We start from the raw sequence: 20,665 nt of genomic DNA on the forward strand, positions 1-20,665 counted from the left end.
CTAAAGAATGACAAACATATCTTTAGATTTCTAACTTCCTTTTGTAGCATGCATTTGTAATATGCTAACATAAAAATAGAAAAATGGTATGAAGTGTAAATAAAAATCAACAGAAGGACAGACCACCATTTAAAAAAATGCATTATTATTTAATGTGCTCGTGTGCCACTCTGCTGCAGTATAGCTGATCTCACTGCTCTCGGTGACCTGAGATAAAGATGCTGACCTTCACTCGTCACTCCCTCGTCTGCTTCATCTCCTTTCTGCCCATCAGGAGAGAAAAGAGAAACGGGACAGAGTCACTGGGCAGCCCCTGATGTACCCGCTGCCCCTCCCCCCCAGCAGCGCCCAGACTAGAGCACTCTGCACCTGAGCAGGGCGGGTCCTGAAAGAGCTGGCAACCCAGCCAGCAGGAGCTCGGTTCCTCTGGGCCCGACACATGAGACACAGATGCCTGGATCTAGGGGAGATAACTCTGGATACAGCGGCGCTGATCCGAGAACTCCCAACGGACACAGACGTTCCTTAACGCTCATTTTAAAGGGTCTAGGATTTAATTTACAGGTTTTAACTCTCCCCCTAAAACACCATTCTCCTTGATTAAAAGCTTAAGCATAATCTCTCCTGTTATGCCATTAATTCATCACCATCTCAGTTTTAATATCATTCACTGTTGTGTTGGCCAAACAGTATTTACCTCTTAGTGGTGGGACTAGGTTTTCTGCTTTATCCATTTTCTCACCAACTTCTATATCCAGGTTTTACTTGGTTTTGCTAAAATCAGCTCCAGTTAAAAGAGCAGGACACATGCTTTTAACTCCACTCCAATTTCCTATACAATACATCAATATGTCCCAAATTCGTTCTAAAATATTGGAAAAATTTAATAAATTGTAACAGATTTTAGGTTGTGTCTTGCTGTGACAACTGGTGTTAATTTTAACATACTCACCAGCAGATGCACCAACATTATAAAAGTTCTTCCTGGCAACAGTTCAATTTAAATAATGAGTTTTGTCCTCAGGAGCTCATACTTACATCCATTTATACAACTGAGTATTTTGCTGCAACAATATGGGTGAAATAACTTCCTCAAGGGGACAACAGCAGTGTCTCACCTGGGTCAGTGTAAGAACACAGGGGAAATGTCGTTGCACTGTTTACGACGACATTTATCATATTTTTGCAATTCTGTTTTAGAACCTGAATTAATTCGGCTAGAAGTTTTGAAATCCCAGTTTTCATAGCAGGTTAGTTTCTCCACACCAAAAAAGAAAGCTGTCCAAAGATTTAGAGCTGGCCTACAGACCTGACATGCAAGGTCTACATGTTGCTGTAAACACATCTTTTAGAAGTTTGTTAAGGCAGAAGATCCTTCTTATTCTACCTATACCATTGGAAAACAATGCCTGCAGTGTTCCGAAATGTTGCAAACTGAATTTGCTTTATTTGTTATGGGGAAAAATCACTGACCACACATTTAATGCTTAACTAGCCTTTATTCAGGCCCAGTGTTTGTGATTATACAACATTTTTTTCCACTGGTTATCAATGCTCCACCAGAAGCAGATTTGGAGAGAAAGCACTTGGATTGGATCATGGCCACCTCTGAAACTGGCTGCATGACATTCTCTACTCTGTAAACCAGGTCCAGAAACTTCAGAATGCATGGAAACCAACACCTGGTCCTTTAGTAAGGATACATGAGAGCACCTTTGTCATGCATTATAATTTTTCCTGCATGTCATTTTCATTGTTATTGGGATTGCTTGAAATGCCTCGAAACACAGACTTGTAATGACATCAAGTCTTCTGTAGGGAAACGTAAGCGAGAGATTGTGAGTTATGCTAAAAATCACATGGCCTGACTAATCTATTTTTCAAATAAACTTGTCCAGACCGCCCAGCTTCTTAGGACAGTACTACAGACTTTTCGATCAGGTCCATAACTCAGCTACACAGTTATCATAAACACAGTAGGGCTAAAAATGTATAAAGAGTGCAAACATTCCTCAGCTTTGATGTTTGATTTACAATAGTTACAGACTAAGGATAAAATAAAACATTAAGCTCTCTATGGCAGGTATTGTCAGCACAACTGCCTTTTACACTAGTCTGTTTGACGGATGCAGTATATGTGACCAGACTCTGCTGGTTATTTCAGTTGTGTTTGTAACAGATTTTAACACTGTGAAACAGAAAAGAGTTCCTGATTTGTCATCTTCCAACAGGCAGGAAAAAATTAAAAACAAAAACGATGTTTTAACACTAAACGAAAGGATAATGGTTGCAAAAAAACAGATGACAGAGAGAAAGAAATCAAGGTAAAGAAATCTCACCACGTCAGTACAGAGCCACTCCTCAATGTCATCCATGACAGAGGACTGCGCAACAGGAATCTATGGAGCAAAGCCAGGGACAAACCAAGGCGGGCAAAGCCGTAAAATACACCCAGAAACAAACAAAAAAAAAACAACTTCAACGTAAATCTGAGAAAAACACACTCGCATTGAAAAAAACAAATCCAAAAATTAAACTCAAAAGGAAACAATGGCAAAAACACACGCATCAACACTCAGCACTGACACGGGGACAAGAAGACACGCCATGACGTCATGCGAGCAGTGGTGAGATATCGGGGCTGGCGCAGCACGCAGCGCCTGGAGAGCACTAGGGCGATCGTGAAGCACGGCGCTCAAGGGCAGAGGGAGCGCTAACTCATTCCTGCACAAAAGCGCAGAGAGCACAAGGCGCCAGAATCAGAAAGAGCAGCTCTACTGCTGTTGCCTTTCTGCTGCCCTGGAGCTACACCTCCTCCTTTCGCAGCCTCTGCACAGCTCGAGCTCCAGGAGGGCCACTGCAGAAAATCACACGCTCACCCTCTTTGCATCTGTTCTGTTGTAGGAAACGGGGAAAGTCCAGACAGAGGAGACCAAAGCTCCCCAAAGGGTAAAGCCATCACTTAAAAATGACAGGATGATGTATCCTCAATGGAAACACTGCAGATGCACCCTCAGAGCAGAGGACCCGCTTTGGTTTTGTATGCAGAGAGGTTAGCGCTTGCATCGCTCTGCTCAAAGTCATGTCCTTCAAGGTTGTGCATTTGGAGTCCCTCACCAATTAGCCAGATGTTGTGGTATCGGACAGCCTGAGCCGCAGGATGCGAGCCAGCTCCGATGTGCTTGTTTTTCACCCAGGGACACTCTTCTGTTTTCGGGATCAGAGGGATTGTGATGGTGGAGCCTCAGATGTGCTGGCTGCAATGCTGCTAATAGCAGCAGCACAATAATAACCACAGGGACAGGCTAAGTGGGACAGGAGCAAAAGTGCTCAGGGAGGTTCCAGGCCATACAGACACCGGTCACATGGCTGAGTGATTGAAGGAGCTTTCCCACTGTGAATAGTTTTGTCCCGGAGGACTGGGCCAGTCCAGTAAGAGACCGTGCTTCCCATCTGAGCAGGTTAACACTCTCCCCGTAATGCAGCAAGGTCGTTTCAGATAGGGTCACGAGAAGTCCCAGGACAGTACGAACTCTAATGCCTGCGAGTGATATGGAGAGAATCCTCAAATGAAGGTAGGCGATCACTCCCAGTGGAACACAAACGATCAATCAGAGGGCAGTGAAAGCGGGGCTTCCTTAAGAAAAGGGGGCGGGGAGCGGACGGGGCTGGGCTGAAGACGCCTCCACAAATTCCAGGTTCAGAATCAGGATTCAGGACTCAGCCCCATTATTTAACTGCGGGCCTGCATCTAGATACGCCACTGAAAAGGAATAGCACTGGAAACAAGAAATGCTATTATGAATGAATGGCAGGAGGAATAGATATCAAATTGCTGAAAAAAAGACAGGCTATTGTCTGCTCTCTTGGGGAGCTCTCTGCCTCATTGCTAGGAATATACCTCTTCCACACATGGCTGAGGGAGAGTGATAATTACTGTATTATTCAGTCATACAGTTCACATTAACTTACAAACAATCAGGATTACGTTACCAAATGGTTAATTTGTTAGAGTCTTCTACAATCTATGGTTTTAAGTTCAGAGGGGTTAATAAAAATACTAGTTTAAACGATATTAAAAAGGTGTTTGTGGTTAAAGAAGCTCAGGTTTCTAGATTGTTATCAGCGTGGCAGGAGAATCAGAAGAGTTACTGAGCATGAGGTCTGAAGGGCCTGGGTGAAAACACTCATGATGAACTGCATTTCATGAAAACACAAGCCTCCCAGCAGGAACAAGCCTATGCTTTCATTTTTCTAAAAACAAAAATGGCTGTTGGAATGACGTGGCATGGTTCACAACAGTAAAAGGGACGGAGCACAGGGGAGTCATCCTGCGACTGTAAATTCACTCATTTACACTGCTCTGATCAATCAACGCTCCAGCTCCCGGTGTCCTGCAGGGAGTAAATGTGTCTGCAGAGCCCAGCGGTGAGGGTGGAGGGGCTGGATTTCAGTGAGCTGCCAACCTTATTAGTGTTTGCACTGCACAACTGCCTTCAAATATAAAATCAAGAAATGCAACGATTCTCTTAGATATCCAATACTGCTTATTTTAATAAAAAATAGTAGTTACTCAAAAAATGAAATAAATACAGAAAAAGGAGATCACTAGGGCAACTTGTCATCATCCATCCCCTCGGGTACAGATTGGTGTATGACAGTGTTCACTCTTGAAGCGAAGGGAACATGAAAACGATAAGTTCTGGACTGAGGAACGATCAAACAGGCCGACACACCCTGCAGAGCTGGAGCTGGGGGCCACTGTTATCCAGCATGTGCTAAAAATACAACAGGTCTGCACACACTGGGCAGTCGGCCGCTCTGCTTCGGAAGGTTCGAGTGTCGCAGCGGGACACGGAGACGGACACAGAGTCAGGGCTAGCTTGGGCCACAATTCGCCCGGGTTTCTCCACCCACTCCCTGCTGCGGCACTCAGCCCCCGCGCCAGGGTTTGCATTCTTCCCAAACCCTTCCCTGGCGAAATCGAGCTGTGTCCTCCCCCCCGTCCCGGAAAAAGACATTCGAACCGAAATGATGATTCAAAAGTGAAATATTTTGTCCGCTGTCAGGTCTGGCAGACGTTGGCATTGCATCTTCTTTGCCAACACCAAACCAAACCCCACTGAGACACTTCGGGGCTTAGAATTAAATCGTTTGAGTAAGAAGAGAAAGGGGCATCAACAAAAGCTCTCCCTTTTACTGTCTGAGGGGACAGGTTTAGTGGGACAAGGGGGCTGGGGGGCACAGGGGAGACAGTGTCTGTGGGGAATGTCAGCGGGGACACTGAGGGACAGTGGTGCTGGTGAAATCCTCACCATTCCTTGGGTAATAAGCCAGCTGTCTATTGGTTCCATGTCTGGGTTACCACCTTTTAACCTCAGCTGAATCAACAACAGAAAATGCCTTATATAAAATAGCAAGAAAAAGAACAGCCCAAGAAGTACAAAAATAAAATAAACACCAAACACCAAAGAGAGACAAACAAAAGGTGGAGAGAAAAACAGAGGCAGAAACTCATCAACAAAATCAAACGTGCATGTCAAACTAGTCTCCTGTCTGATCTGCCTTAACCTCGCAGCTCTTCAGAGCTCAGGGGGGCTCTTATCCAGTTTCTCTCTCTCTTCTGAGGAGTCCATGGAAACTCTGCAATGCTCCTTGTCTCTGTCAGCTAAATACGCATACAACAGACAGGACGCTTGCCAGATGCGACTACAATGACAAGTTAAAAATAGCTGAAACCTGAATTTGGTGGGACTGCACTGACATGTGCTTGTTTCTGATGCCTGCTGTTTGCCCGTGGCAAAGTGCCCATCAGTGCGCCGCCTCTGTGCCCAGAGGAGGAAGTTGGCAACCTTCTGTCTACCCTCAGCGTGTACACAGGCAATCTGCAGCACCTTCCGATGAGAGTCAAGGTTCAGCGACACACTGGCAGGTTGCGCGGTTCAGCTGGATATTTGCTCTGCATAGTTCAGTTTAATCAGCCGCGTTTGAGAGCACAGTTCACCTTCAATGAGAGGAACGTTTCTGGAGTGTTTCACTCCAGAAATAAAAGCTGTGATTTTAAACCTACAGCTGCACTAATTGTCACCCTACACCTTCTGCAAAGTGGCAGAGCTCTTATATACCATATCGTGGGTAGACAGCTCATTCGGCAACTATTTTAAATAGTTGTTTGTACATTACACTGATGTTTCGTCATACCTTCTACCCTTATCTACGGCTTTAAATCAAATTATAATCTGCCAGATAATGAAACCACTAATTTCATCTATGATAATTAAAAAAGCAAACATATATATGAATTTTATGTGCATTGCTGTTATTGCCACACCCTGCACCGCGATAGGAAGGAAGGCTTCTGATAGAAACAGCACTTTGTCTTGGAGAGAGAAAGACTGTCCACAGGGCACATTACTGCAATATCACGAGCCTCTGGGGCAGCAGTGTCGGAGGCTGAAAAAACACTCCCAGGAGGGCAGGGAAGAGCAAAGATCCACTCATGCTGCAGGCTAGCGCAGACCGTCTTCAGAGGATGTGAACGAACTCATCACAGAGCACTGCCCATGCTGCCTTGATGTCTTTCACGATATCATCGTTTCCTCAACTCAAGTCAAAGACCTTTGCATCCACACAACCTGCAAGCTGTGTCTGCCAAGTTCAAGGCCGCAGCCACGAGGAAAGGTTAGTCGGAGCTCGAGTGTCTTTCAGTTTGGAGCGGAAGTCAGCGGCACACTGCAAAAGCAGTCCATGCAGAGAGACACATCCAGCACTGAAAGGGACACTATGACTCAGCGCAGCATTCAGGCTGCTGGTCCTACAGCACAGCACCACACTCACTATCAACATGGGAGGAGGGGGTAGAGAAACTACAGTTCCCAGCGTGCTGCGTGTCTTGGTGTACTCACCCCTCCTGTGTTCTGCTGTCTGACATCCAGAGCAGAAGCTAGGCTGCCCAGCGCTTGGGGGTCTTCATACTTTACACTAAGAACAGAAAGATGCTGAATAAGTCTTTCCTCTGGCCTTATTACCACACCAAGGAAGGGGTATGTTGTAATTTATGATTAAATAGAGGGGGCGGCGTGGTGGCGCAGTGGTTACTATTGCAGCTGGGATCAATTCTGGACCTGGGGCTCTATCTGCATGGAGTTCGCATGTTCTCCCTGTGTTCGAGTGGGTTAGAAAACTAATAGATGGATTAAATAGAGCAGCTGAATGTCTACAGAAGACATGGTTTAGTCTTCATCTTCAATGACAAAAGTTTGTAGGATCACTACATATGCTTTTGAAAATATACATTCCTACCTCATATTGAGTGCACCCCGCATCACATCCCACTACCTAGTCCGACTAAGAAAACAAAGTGCCAAGATTGAAGGGGATATGAAAGAAAAATCAATTATATAACTGCATCACTCATAATTAATAACCACCGCAAGAATGGATTCCTAATATTTTAACAAGAGCTCATGGCATGAACAGAAATTACCCTGCCAAACTGCAGCTGCTGTATACAGATATGCAAGATTTAAGCCTGGTCTTGCTCGTGGGTTTTGAAAGCACATGGAATGGTACCACTTACTTTTTGCGCTGATCCGCCAGGGAGCTGGTGCGCGTCTGTGCAAACATGTCAAACTCATCATGCGGGTTACAGGTGGGAAGCGAGCTCAGGGCGCCAGACACACTGTCCGTACCGATGTCTGGGGAGCATGAGGTGGAAACAGTGACTACAATACGACACACCACACATCAATACAGCACAGCAGACCTGAGTATTTAGAAATCCTTCACACTACATATGAGATGTATTCACACTGTTTAAAGATCTATATATTTTATTTTGGAGCACCAGGTTCATCCCTGCAGTCTCCAGCGTGAACACTAGGGGTCTCTGTCATGAGGTGGGTGCCTCCTTGTCAACAAGGGGTAGGTTGGATGGGCCTTCTTGTGCTTCCGGGTCAAAGGTGACCCACTCTTCCCCATTTAATAAAGAAAGACAAGCAAAGGGGGCAGAACTCACCGAGCCCCGCGAGCTGTGTGGACAGGGAGGTGGGTGTGGAGACGAGGGCAGGGGAAGGCTGGCAGGCTGGGGCAGCAGCAGTGACCATGGGACTGACCACAGCGGGCGACCCCGGTCCTAGGTCGATCAGGTTGTCCTCGGTCACTTCACTGAGGACCTGTGGGGGGGGGGGGGGATCAACGGACAGACAGACAAGAGAGTCACAATGAGACCAGGATGATCATGTCCCGCCCAGAGGCCAGGCTCACAGCAGGTTCACTAATGAGTCCTTCAAAGATTTTGGCTTTTTACTTTTCAGGCTTTGATAATCGACATGGTAATATTCACCATGGGTCATGGTGTTTTTCCTGCCCTTGTGAGGAGCACCGGAGTATGTTTTTGTTCACAGCACTCTTAGAATTGTTTAGTATCAAAATTAAATACAGAAAATTGTTTGGAAGAACAAAATCTTAAAGCAACTCATGAGTTAAAACTTTGTGAATCTAGGGAATAATGAAATGGCTCCCGATGGTTGGGAAAATACTACAAAAACCAATCAACCCTAAATCCCTGGAGTTGTCTGTACAAGAACTATGGGTGTACTTACAAACTGCTGCAGGACAAACACTACTTCTTACCCATCAACACTGTGGGTTAAAGCGAAAAGGCTGTCATCTAAGGACCCAATATGATGGTGGAAGACTGACTGGATCAGCAAATCCCAATTTCTTGTCATTTCAAAGATTTCCAACACTGTGCCCACCCTAGAAGAATGTTTTAGGATTCAAGGTATTCTAAAAACCATCGCAGATTGAGCCTTTTTCTAGATATATATTTTTTCTGAACAGCAGACAGACTAGAATCAAACATACAGTCATAATGTATATTGTGGCACCACAGTCCCATAGGAATAGAGAGCATGACATCAGACTGCGCTCATCTTTGCTGGAGTTTTTCCCACATACAGGACAGAGGCTACTGCTGTCTAAAGCCGTAAGGCTCCCTGCATGAACTAAACAAAACAGAAGCCTTCATCGAACCCCAGGGACTACAAGGAGTTTGTTACACAATCGTGTTGTTGACAAGATCCATCAAAACCTTGCCTGTAATACTTCTACTTCATACTGGCACTACTGCACCTACTGTACCATCACCACTAGCAACACCAGCACTTCTGCCAGCACTACAGGAGCAGCACTCTCCTCCCGAGAGCGCGTGCGCAGCTGGGACACCAGCACACACAAAGCAGCTGGGGTCCAGTGCAGCCAGTCACACTGCTGGCTTCCTTTCAAGGGATCATGGGGGTGAGGAAAGGGCGAGTTTCTCCGATGAGACATCAGTGCAGTAGTGCACCACAGCTCCAAAAGCCCTTCTACGGTCAGGAAAGAGACCTGAAGCCAGATTCGGTGCAGGGAGCCCAGCGGCTGCGTGTACGTGGAGGAGGAGTTAAAGAGCTGCGGGTGGGTAATGGCGTCTACTGCAGGGCTGAGAGTGGAGCAGGGGAGGGAGGGGCAGCATCCTCGCACTGGACAGGGAGGGGGGCTCCTACTGTTAGTGCTGTTGTTCAGGATACGAGTCAAAACATGCCATATGGTCCAGAAATGAGATGGAAAATGACGGCCATATGTTACCAGTCATGTTTCGACATTCTCCCATGTGACCGTTCTTAATTAAAGAATTAAATACAAGCGTGTCTCTTTCATACTTGCCTGCCTCAGCTAGCCATAATGAAAAACAAAAAAAACAGAAAAATGTAAATAATATATGTGCTGTGTCCTAACTATGTCCTAGGTTTATCAAAAGGCATGCATGACTGAAAACAAATACAAAAGAAATTGTACCCATGCTTGGCTGAAGATTCTATTTAAAATTTGAGCTATACATCCAAAAATATCCTTAAAATTTGCTTTTATGCAGAAATCCACTAATACGGATCAAATACAGTAAAAATTACATATATTAAAAAATATATTTTGCACAAATATATATAGCAACTACTACACAGCCAGTCAGAAATCAGGAGTCCCAAATTCTGGTCCTGGAGAGCTGGATGGTCTGCAGTCTCTTTAAGGCACCAGTACCTGAAGATCTAGGCAAGGCTGTTCAACTGGTTCCATCAAGCCAATCATTAATTCGGATTCATTAATGCTGAGTGAGGTTATTGTGAGTCCAGCTGGACTGCAAACATGCAGACACACCAGCCCTTCCAGGCGAGGGAAAGAGGGTCTCTGGATTAACTGAAAGCAAGACAGAAGTGAAGCTGGTCATCTGAAGCAAACTCCCGGGTCTGTCATGGTGTTAAAGTTCCCCGCCTCCACAGGGGTCTGTCACCCCGACACGCTGCTTCTCACTCACCCCATTGTTGGCGCCCTGAGCCGCTCGGCCAGACCGATACCTTTCATACCTGTCAAAAGAAAAGGGTCAGGGTTAGAAACGTTTCCTCTCTTCTCTTTTCAGCATGGAGTAAGCCTATCACTTGTTCCAAAAGAACAGGAGACCCACACACGTCACAGGACACCTGACGGGACCCGTCGCTCCGACACCCAGCCTCGCCAGCAGCATGCACAGGGACACGAGCAGCCACGGCCACCGTGCAGGTGGCAACGTGCACATCTTCTGCAAAAACCTGAGGTTTGTGTGGAGCAGTAAAAATAATGGAAGAGCAGGGTGGGTCAAGTGGCTTTGTCTCAGATGAAGTGAGGTTCTACAGCCCAGCCTGCTGCACCCACACGCAGCTCCCTCCCAGAGTCCCGGAGGCGGGACGCAGAAAGAGAGGGGGGGCCTGGCTGCAGCACGCACCGTTCGTATCGCAGGAAGATGTTGTTGAGGTCGTCGTTGACGTGCAGCAGCTCCTCGGTCACCTCCTCGTTGGAGACGCGGGAGATGAGCTCCACGATCCGCTGCTGCATGGCGCGACATGTGCGGTTCAGCTCCTGGGAGGGAGAGATGAGGGGCAGGAGTTACAGGGGACTCGCGTGGCACCTCCTACACCACACCCACTCTTCTGCAGCACCCCACAGGGGCACACATCTGACCCCAACGTCCCACAGGGGCACACATCTGACCCCAACGCCCCACAGGGGCACACATCTGACCCCAACGCCCCGCAGGGGCACACATCTGACCCCAACGCCCCGCAGGGGCACACATCTGACCCCAATGCCCCGCAGGGGCACACATCTGACCCCAATGCCTCGCAGGGGCACACATCTGACCCCAATGCCCCGCAGGGGCACACATCTGACCCCAATGCCTCGCAGGGGCACACATCTGACCCCAACGCCCTGCAGGGGCACACATCTGACCCCAACGCCCTGCAGGGGTACACAACTGGCCCCAACGCCCGACCTGGCTGATGGCAGCCTTCACATTCGCCCAGTGCTGGCTCAAGGATTGTGGCAGTGAGGGATTCCAGAGTGTAGGGCATGACCTCTACTGTCTAAGGCATGTCCAACGTACTCCTTTTGTGCATTAAAGCAGGGCTCCAATCATTCATCCACGAGCCTTAAAAATGCTATGACCAGCTGTTTCCCTTCATTAGAGTTGATAAATACAATTAAGAAAAAATAACATGGCTCCTAGGATTTTATTTTTTGTGTTAAGGGGCTCTGAATGACAGCAGAATCAGTCTGATACCTTCTGTGGCTTCCATCACTGATCAGCTGCTGTATCAGACAGCGCCCTCTGGTGGACTTAGCTGTATCAACATCTTGAAATTGTTCAGAGGAAATCTTTCTTCTGACCTGGAGGAGCTCGTGGTCTGAGGGGTCCTCCTGTCCGGGCACCATCTCCGTCAGCATCTCTGACATCACTTTGGTGTTCCCACGTACGATATCCAGCTCGCTGCGCAGTCGGGCAATCTGAACAGGAGCACAGAACCACACTTTGAAGAGAAATGCAGCAGGGAGATCACTCTTGCAATCCTCCATTACACTCCATAGAAGCACATTGTCTAGAAAATGTGTGAACCTATCGCTTCTTTTAACCTATGGTGCCAGAATCCTCAGAATCACACATGTGGTATAAACATAAAACCCAGGCACTGAAGCAAGCCTTTCAACATTTTAATGATGGCAATTTTGCCTTAACTGTGTTTTTGTAAAATAAAACACAGCAACACAGCATAAATAAAATAAAACACAGCATCAGCAGGATCAATAACTTATTGCTGCCTCCCCACCCAAGTGAAGCAGATGTTGACAAGAGACCAACAGGACCTCCGTCACAGAGATCTCTTGGCATTGGACACGACAGCCGGCAGAGCAAGTCGGTTTGGAAGACAAACTAGACAGAAAGACAGAGGGGGTGACAGATGGACAGAAGGAGGAGGAGATGTGCAGAAAGACAGATTCTGAGATGGTTAGACTGAGATAATAGTCCCGAGTCACTCAGTCTCAGTGTAGAAAGTTACAGGGATAAGACGGGACTTGTGCTTCCCATTCAGCTGCCCCCGTGCAGCGGTACGAGGAAGGGGCGTACCTGTTCGGAGTTGGCAGTGATGGGCCCCGACACCTGCAGGCTGGGGACCTGCGGCGAGGAGTAGCTGGGGGGCAGGGTGCCGGAGAAAGGCGGGGCGCTGCCCGCGCGCGGCTGGGACTGAGCCTTGTGCATGTGAGTGGCAGGGTCCACCTCAGGCACACTCTGCAAAGCGCACAACTTTAAATTAAAAGACACGGGTTACCTTGACCGAAATGCTCGGGCCAAACAGGACAGACATCAAAAACTTCGACTGTGTTTCACATCTCTTGAGTTAAGCTCATTTATAATTCTCTTAGTATCTGTTATTATTATTGAATGCAGAATAAGCAATGCCTAGTTTTATTTTTTGCTCCACAATGAAGCCATGCATGTAGAAGTTTGTGAATATCATCAGTTCTGTTGTGATCATGTGAACATGCTGAAATCTACTGCAAAGTGTGAGTGTATTTTTTGCTGTACTGGTACAGCTCGAGTCATCACATGTCCACCAGAAGCACAGGGCTTGAATGGACAGGGCTTGTGAAATCACACTCTGGAAGCTCAGTGCAACGTGCATTACAACACGTTATGGTCCTGCAAGGAAGTTGTTGTACGTGCGTTCCAACAATGACAGCGATCACGGTTACAAAATACTTTTTTAAAAGGCAAACAAGAGAGCAAGAACATTTATTGTTTCTCTTGCAAAAGTCTGTTTGCAGATTCTAGACTATGGAGCTGAACAAGCTCTTCTGGTCCAACCCGGTTTATTACACAATATTTCAGAAATACACCAATAAAATCTATGGTTACAAACTCTTTATGCAAGTATAGGGGTTAAAGAGGATAATCTTTACTTGCAGCAGATTTGAATCTGTAAGATGCCGATGTCTGACTCCTAAGTAAAGACACTGAAGTGCCAGTGAAGAGGAGGGTGTGTCTCACCCGCTGCGGCGTGTGGATGGGAGAGAGAGCGTCCAGGTCAGCCATGGGAAACTCAATCCCTTTCCTCTTCAGCTCCTCGTAAATATGGACCACTCCCGTCAGGTCCGGACTGCTCCTGAAGGCATCAGCCCAGGCCTGCGCAGACAGAGAACGCTGTCAGCTCTGGACTGCTCCTGAAGGCATCAGCCCAGGCTTGCATGGGGACACCTGTTAAAGGGGAATGTCTCTGTCCCAGATGAAGAGCCCAGATCTGGAGATCTGAACTTGTGACGGTGGACTTGGAAGAGGCTGCTCTATTGTCATGTGGAATTCAGCCAGAGGAAGGCCGGCCACGCACACACACTTCCCTCGACTACATGTGAACAGTTTCAGATGGGGAGTGCCAGTGAGAAGGAGAGTTTTGAGGGAGCTGATGCATAGCCAGATTTTGGGATTTGGACAGAAAAATACCACAAAACAAAGAGAACACAAAGTATGGCATGATAAAATTTAAAAACAGACACAAACATGACCTAACAGCCTTTAAATGTCAAGTGCATCAGACGGTACCTTTTTCTGTAGAATGTTACACCTTTAACTAGTACTCCATTGAGAAAAAACATTAAATTATAAAAAATGCCCATTGAGAGTCTTTCACATCTGTTGCCAGACTTTCTCTTCCTGAATTAATAGCATTTTCTGGAGGTTTCTGGGGATATTTGTGGGAAAACTGAGCCTGCGTTTAACAAAAGAAAGATTTTAATTAGAACTCAAAGCTGTGCATAACATCAATACAAAAAAAAATTTTTATTCATTTAATGATTTTATTAAACTTTTTAAAAATATCTACAGTATATCGTCATATGTCCTGGATTCAGTAGTCTGAGTAGTCTCAGAGTTCTTGAGAATTTCCTATAGTTTCCAGCACAGAAGCACACCTGTCACCTGAGCTAGTCCCAGTAATCAGAGACGATCACAGTGCTCCTGGCTGCAGTCCGCAAGAGATAAAGCACACTGATGATGGCAACTCCAGCCACAAAGCTACAGATATCCTGCATCACAATGCTCTTTCTGAACAGAGCTAAGCCAGAATTCTTACCTGTTACACATTCTCAAAACAAACACATCGTGACACCTGCAGTCCACAAGCCATCTAACCCACACCCTGGTCCTTCAAGTGCACACGGCCATCTTTTAACTCCACTGTGATCCGAGCAGCAACACTCTACAGTATGAACAGTAAATGATCACCTAGGCCTACTGCCTTCATCGACGCATCAACATCACAGTTCCCCTCCACTCAGACCAAGAGGGTGAGACCACTGCCTTTCTTCCTCCCACACAACTCCCAAGTGAGTGGCAGCACAACCGGACATACTTGACATTACTGACAGTGGAGGCGTTGAACAGATCCTCAGACTGTGCATGTGTGTGTGGCAGTATTGGGTGACTGGAGTTATTAGGCAGTGTGAGAATGCAGCAGATGCAGATGGAGTCTTAACTGATGATGTTGTACTGCTGAAAAGAGCCTATTATCCATCCATCTCCTCAGGTGAAAGGATGACATATGAAGTTAAACGCAGCAAAGTAAGATGCTTCTTGACAAGGACTTTGCACACAGTGAAAGGTATTTTAACATTTAAACTGGCAACGTTCTGTACCTGAATCAAGGCCAGCACTTTGTCCTGCACTATAGTCGGAGGATTGCTTTTAGGGGAGATGATTTTAACCAGGACTCCATCAATGAAATCCCGGTTGGCTACCAGAACATGAAAACGATGGCCACAATTCTTCACACACGTTTCCAGGACCTGCAAGAACAGACAGAAGTGAACACATCAGAAATGGAATTACAGGTTTCACAACAGCGACGGGTTTTACCCAAGACAAGATTGGATTGTAGTTAAGGGATTTAAAATGGAATCACTTGCACAAGACTATCTGTATGCAGCTTCTAAAAGTGCTCAGATCAGTAAATTGACTGCCCTCCAGATTGTTATCATGTCTAACAGAGAACAGTTGACTTTGGCATTAATAAGACCTGAATTTTTCTCCAGCAGTAAAACAGGGACCTGCTATCTGAAGTACACAAAGCTCTTAGCAACCAAGTGCAAACCAGAATGATAATATTTACAAACAGGCAATGAAAAAAATATTAAGAACATAACCTCCTTAATGAGCCCTGACAACTCCAGTCAAGCTTACGCAATCTGGCCTCCTGTTACAGTAGGGAGAGCAATGCTAATCAGTCAAGACTGTGTGCAAACAGAAGGCCATTCATTTAGCACAGAATTCATTTGCAGGAACAAATTAGATCCACATGATTTCAGCAGAAGATGCACAGACAATGTGCAAAGGAAGTGACTGCACAAAGAAAGCTGCTGTGCAACTTGCAGAGGCAGAGAGAAACAGAAACTCAAACAATTTAAACAGAGCAGTTTATTCTTCCGCAATTCCCTGGTATTTAGCTACTTTTTGCTCAACCTGTTGTATGCTGGTCATCATGCTATCTATTCCGTCAATGCCACCGAAAAGGCTGCAAAGGAACATTCAAAGGATATAATGCACAGAGCCATTCAAGACATCAAATGCACAGGCATTCACACAAGACAGAAGTAGAATCCTAAATATGGTCTGATTCTTTCTAGCTGATGTCTGAAGGACTCCAGGCTAAACTATCCAACAAAACAGTCAGAGAGCTCTTCCTAGCCACTTCTGGGGAACTAGCTGTAGCTCTGCCAATCCTCTAAACCAGCTCATATTGAGAATGTCTGCTTTCAAGCAACAATCATGTGATGACACGTACCAAAAATCCTTCTCTTAAGAGTTAAGAGGAAGCCTTTCACAAAGGCTATTAAAATCATATACTAAATTACAAAGGAAACAAGTCCCTTTCTTTATACATGTATGTTTTTAGAAAAATTAAGTTGTGTAATCCTGGATAATGATTAATTGATATTGGCATTATTTCGATTGAAGCATCATCTACTGAGATACACTCCAATAACTTTGTTGCATAAGCACTAGACCACCTGATGAGCGAGAGGTGATATAACCCCTTGAATATCAAGCCATGAGAAAATCAAGAAAGAAAAACACAGAAAGGAACCAACATGCCCCACTTATCAAGAAAATGTGCGATAGCTTTGTGCTTTTGGTATGTTAACATTTGAACTAAGTCACATGAGTGAGTTATAAGGAGTACAGCTGTTCATAAACTGCAGTTTGTGTTTTGATAGGGAATACTGACAATCAGAGAACTGTAACTAGTACAAGTATGCAAAAATCAGTTCTGTAGTCTTAAAAAAGGAGTCTGTAAAACAAAGTATGAATGAAGGAAAATAAACTAGCAGTGAATGCAGGGCAGTTATATGGCCTGCAGGCGTCAGGCGATAGTGCAGATTTGTAGGATCAACAAATACTGATGAGTCAGGACAAATCACACAACATCACTGTGCAGTTGTTGGAGATGATTAACTACATTCGCCAATAGAGCTGGTGAGCAAAGCTGTGATGAGAACAGGCCATTATGCCCGACGGACCTCTGTTTACCCTGAAACAGTATCAAGACAAGTTCTGAAACACCCCTGCACACTGCTGTCCTGCACGTGCCATTTAATCTCTGCGCAAAAGAAAACACCTGTGCAGTGCCAGCTCTGAAGGCGACGGAGGGGGTGTCCCCATTTTCTGCTGGTTGTGATGTAAAGGCAGGGCTGCAGCTTCCTGCCACAGCAGACGCACTTACTGTCAGCGCGAGCATCACCTCCCTGTAGTTCCTGTTTCCATTCAGCCTCTTCCTCAGGGCCCGGATGGCATCCCTCGGGCTACCAAGACAAAAGATGACAGATCAATTCCCACAGTTCCAGCTGGGGTTGTGAAGCACAAGCCGGTCCCTATAGAGAAAGAGCAGTCCTGAAACACCCTGCTGGTCTCATCAAACAGGTCTAGATTTCATTTATTTTTTAATAATCTACCTGCAGACACCATTTCATCACAAACAGCCCCTTGGAACGAAATGGGCTGACGCCAGGTCTCTGGAAGATTGTTAAAAACACGGCTGTACCACAGTGTTTAATATTGCCAAGATCTCATGACCGTCGGTTTCTAGGACTGGTTTAGTCAGCCGAATGTCAGTGGACAACCCTCGGTCAAGTATAATTTTGAGAAAACCCACAGCACAATATTGGTGTGCATTAATTATTAACTGCCTCAGCGTTGTGTACTTATGGCAGCTCTGCAAAAAGCCTTATCTTAATGGGAAAAAGCATTATCTTTCCAGGCCCATTACACTGAGCCCATCCTGTGGCAAGCTTCATATTGACTTACGGCTGAGTCACGGTTCCCACCCACCCCACACAGACAGCACACCCGGGCCGTCACTAAGTCCCGATCCAGTTCCCCTAGCAATTCCCCGGCTTCCCCCGGGCCCTCCGCTCAAGCACGGGGAAGAGGGGGTTCGTCTCCCGCTTCAGGCAAAGGGTTCGGCGAAAGGGGAGGGAGCCGACGAGCAGTAAAGCAGCCAGACTGCTCCTCCTCCCGCGGCTCCACCCCTTCCCCTCGCTCCCCGCGAGCCGCCTCGGACCGGCGCCCGGCCGCGAAGCGCAGGACTGGCGCTGCAGCAGGGCGACAGACAGGTGGACGAGTAAACTGTTTCCACGGTGAATCTGCACCCGTCAGTGTGGTGCAAGGATGCCTGGACTGACCACCGCTGAGCCCAGAAGCCATACATCACTTTTTCCAGGCCTGCGGTAAGGAAAGGATTCCCACTATCCTACTGAGATAGGTCCCCTTTCTCCTTGAATGAAACTGATCTGCCCTGAGGGATTGAGCAGCACAAAAGATTGACCAAGGCCACTGAAGGTGAGAGTCTCATCTCTTTATTGTATTTACTTGATCTACCTGTACGCCATAACTTCTAATATATTATCTCCCTGTTTCTCCCACATGAAACAGTATCTGAAAAAGTACAACAGGAATGCTGTTTAAGAATTCTGGAAAGGGTGGTCATCTTAGGAATGAGCTACGCAGGAATAGGGCAGGAAATCCAACAACAGAGATCCTGCAAACAAACAGACAAACGTGGAGGTCAACCCAGCTCTTGAAAACAAGATCCCTTTTGTGCTGTGCAGAGCTCCTGTCATGCAGGAACTTTAATCTCGGCACGACTGCAGAGGGGCAGTGGTGTGATCTGTCATGGGACTGACGCGAATGCGAATGCCTGCCTGGACAAGCCCAGTCCCCTTCACACCCACAGCCAACAGGTTCTCCAGCTTTACCACACATCCGTTCTGGTGCCTTTTCCAAGACATGCCGTGGGATAGCTCCCGCCCTCTACCCTTTTCAAAATCCAAACAATGTGAATTAAAGGAAATATTCTTCAACATGAAAGATACAATCCCTGAGATTGCACCAAGACCAAGACTCCCTTCAGAAATCCACTCAAAAGCTTTTTTAAATAATAATAAATCCTTACACTTATGTAGCGTTTTTCTGGAAACTCCACTCAAATCACCGAGAACTTTGTGCAAGATATTAGAAATTATTTTTTCTCCCCAAAATGTGATGCAAATGTCATTAGCCTTAAGAGCCTTGGTATGTTTTAACCTTCTTTGGAGAGTTTGAAATGTCTCTGTTGGCATATATCTGACAGAAGAGAGATGTGGTAAGAATTTAATATAGCAGCAGAGGAAGATCTTCCCGAATGGCATTTCTAAAAAGCATAAGTCTTCTTTCTATTTGCGAGATGATTTTTCAGACTTCCTCAAGGCATTCGGGACTTCAGCCATTAAATCAGGAAATTGAAAGGGTATAAATAGATTATCCTGCAAGTTCCCTGGGTCTAGTCTTAATCTATAACATTTCGGAATAAGACGGGTCTCAGAGGTGCACCAGTTTAGCACATCTTCCAGAGCGGGTCTCCGACACCGACTTCATCTGTTTGCCTACGCATGGTTAGAGTAGGAAGCTGCACGAGCTGCATGTGGAGCCTTCTGCGAGTGTGTGCAGAGAGACTCTGTCCTCCACGTCAGTTGTGTGTCTGGTGTGCAAGAGCTGCTGTCTGTGTGCCTGCGCAGGCGTTCGCACGGGGCCACAGGTGTAATGGTGTGACATGCGCCGAAACCAAGAAGCAGCGTGCGTGTTAGTGCACGAGTGAGGCATCCATGACTCGATAACTCCCAGGTGCTCACCCTTCCTCTGTCTCATTGATGATGTCGCAGATCTCCATGTTCAAGGTCCAGTCTTCGCTCTGCAGGGAGCCATCTGTGGCCTTTTCTAGAAGAAAAGAAGAGCAAACATCCTTGTTGAGCAAGAAGATACGCTACTGAGTTCTTACACTTGGATGGTTTTAACTGAAGGCCACTGTCTAGTGTAAACAAATGGACTTGTTCCCTCCTGAGCCACTGCTAGTGCCCAATATACAGATTATTTGTTTCCTTCAATGAAAACAAGGCAACAGTTTTGCTTCTATTTTGTTTTACAATGACAAGGTAAAGAAATGTAAAAATGTCATGTAAAAAGACCGCAGTATTTTAAAAATAAATACATCTTTATCTTCTTCCCAGCACATGTCAGACGTACTGCCTTGTCTCTAGCGGTGCTGAAAAAGGCATTCAGTCCCATGCAGGGCAGTCTGTCCACCGTCACTCGGATCTGCCCACAGTTAAATTTAGCAAGGCGAGCTGCCTGGGCTCGGCATTGTTGTGCCAGCTGCTCTTGTCCAGCTGTGCTCACGTGGGCCTGCAGCTGGCACCGTGAGCTCTTCCCCTCTCTGAGCTCTGGACCATCGATCTCCCACGGGAGGCATGCAGCCCCCCCACACTGCAGTTTAATTCTGCAGGCAGTACTGAAGGAACACGACAGTGTGCCCTTTAAAACCCTGCAGTATGTGGAAGGGAAATGGGGGGTTATTAAGCTGTACCTAAAGTCATCTCTATTGTACAGTTTGTTTCCCTTTTGATCTTTGTTCCACAAGATACACTGAGGAACACAGAGATTCATTACAGTGCATCTGTCAAGCTCCGCCATTAGCTTCAAATCTTTTCTAACAATTTGAATCTTGTTATTCAGAGAGGAAATCAGTTACAGCATGCACACACTCTGCCACCCCCACCCCCCCGCAGTCAGAGCTACAAAGCATGTCGACTTTTTCTTTCTGTCAGTCTCAGAACTCAACCGGTTGCAACGCTCTGCGACTGAAATGCCACATGAATATGAAAATGGATTTTGCAAGCCCAGGACACAGAGAATGACGCAGCTTTCCTTGACAATGAATTATTATAGTTCCCTGCA

The 20,665-nt window shown here is 46.3% G+C and overlaps 1 protein-coding gene across 8 annotated transcripts in view; it reads right to left on the minus strand.

The window, feature by feature from the left end:
- The window catches only part of LOC102698647 (TOM1-like protein 2), a 31,931-nt gene that overhangs the window by 4,378 nt on the left and 6,888 nt on the right, over window positions 1-20,665 (minus strand). The window contains exons 1-15 of one of the 8 annotated variants that reach the window (XM_069180737.1): window positions 19,920-19,943; window positions 19,564-19,648; window positions 17,121-17,199; window positions 15,037-15,186; window positions 13,397-13,531; window positions 12,476-12,652; window positions 11,740-11,856; window positions 10,796-10,929; window positions 10,352-10,400; window positions 8,018-8,174; window positions 7,580-7,697; window positions 6,906-6,981; window positions 5,316-5,381; window positions 2,340-2,399; window positions 227-263 (exon numbers count right to left, since the gene is read on the minus strand). In XM_069180737.1, coding sequence (XP_069036838.1) covers window positions 227-263; window positions 2,340-2,399; window positions 5,316-5,381; window positions 6,906-6,981; window positions 7,580-7,697; window positions 8,018-8,174; window positions 10,352-10,400; window positions 10,796-10,929; window positions 11,740-11,856; window positions 12,476-12,652; window positions 13,397-13,531; window positions 15,037-15,186; window positions 17,121-17,199; window positions 19,564-19,601 — 1,393 coding nt within the window. In that variant the 5' untranslated portion in view covers window positions 19,602-19,648; window positions 19,920-19,943. The other 7 variants (XM_069180736.1, XM_015360225.2, XM_006637224.3 and 4 more) reach the window with 7 other exon arrangements.

The sequence above is a fragment of the Lepisosteus oculatus genome, chromosome 19 (genome assembly GCF_040954835.1).
Source record: "Lepisosteus oculatus isolate fLepOcu1 chromosome 19, fLepOcu1.hap2, whole genome shotgun sequence".
In the NCBI taxonomy this organism is placed as follows: domain Eukaryota; kingdom Metazoa; phylum Chordata; class Actinopteri; order Semionotiformes; family Lepisosteidae; genus Lepisosteus; species Lepisosteus oculatus.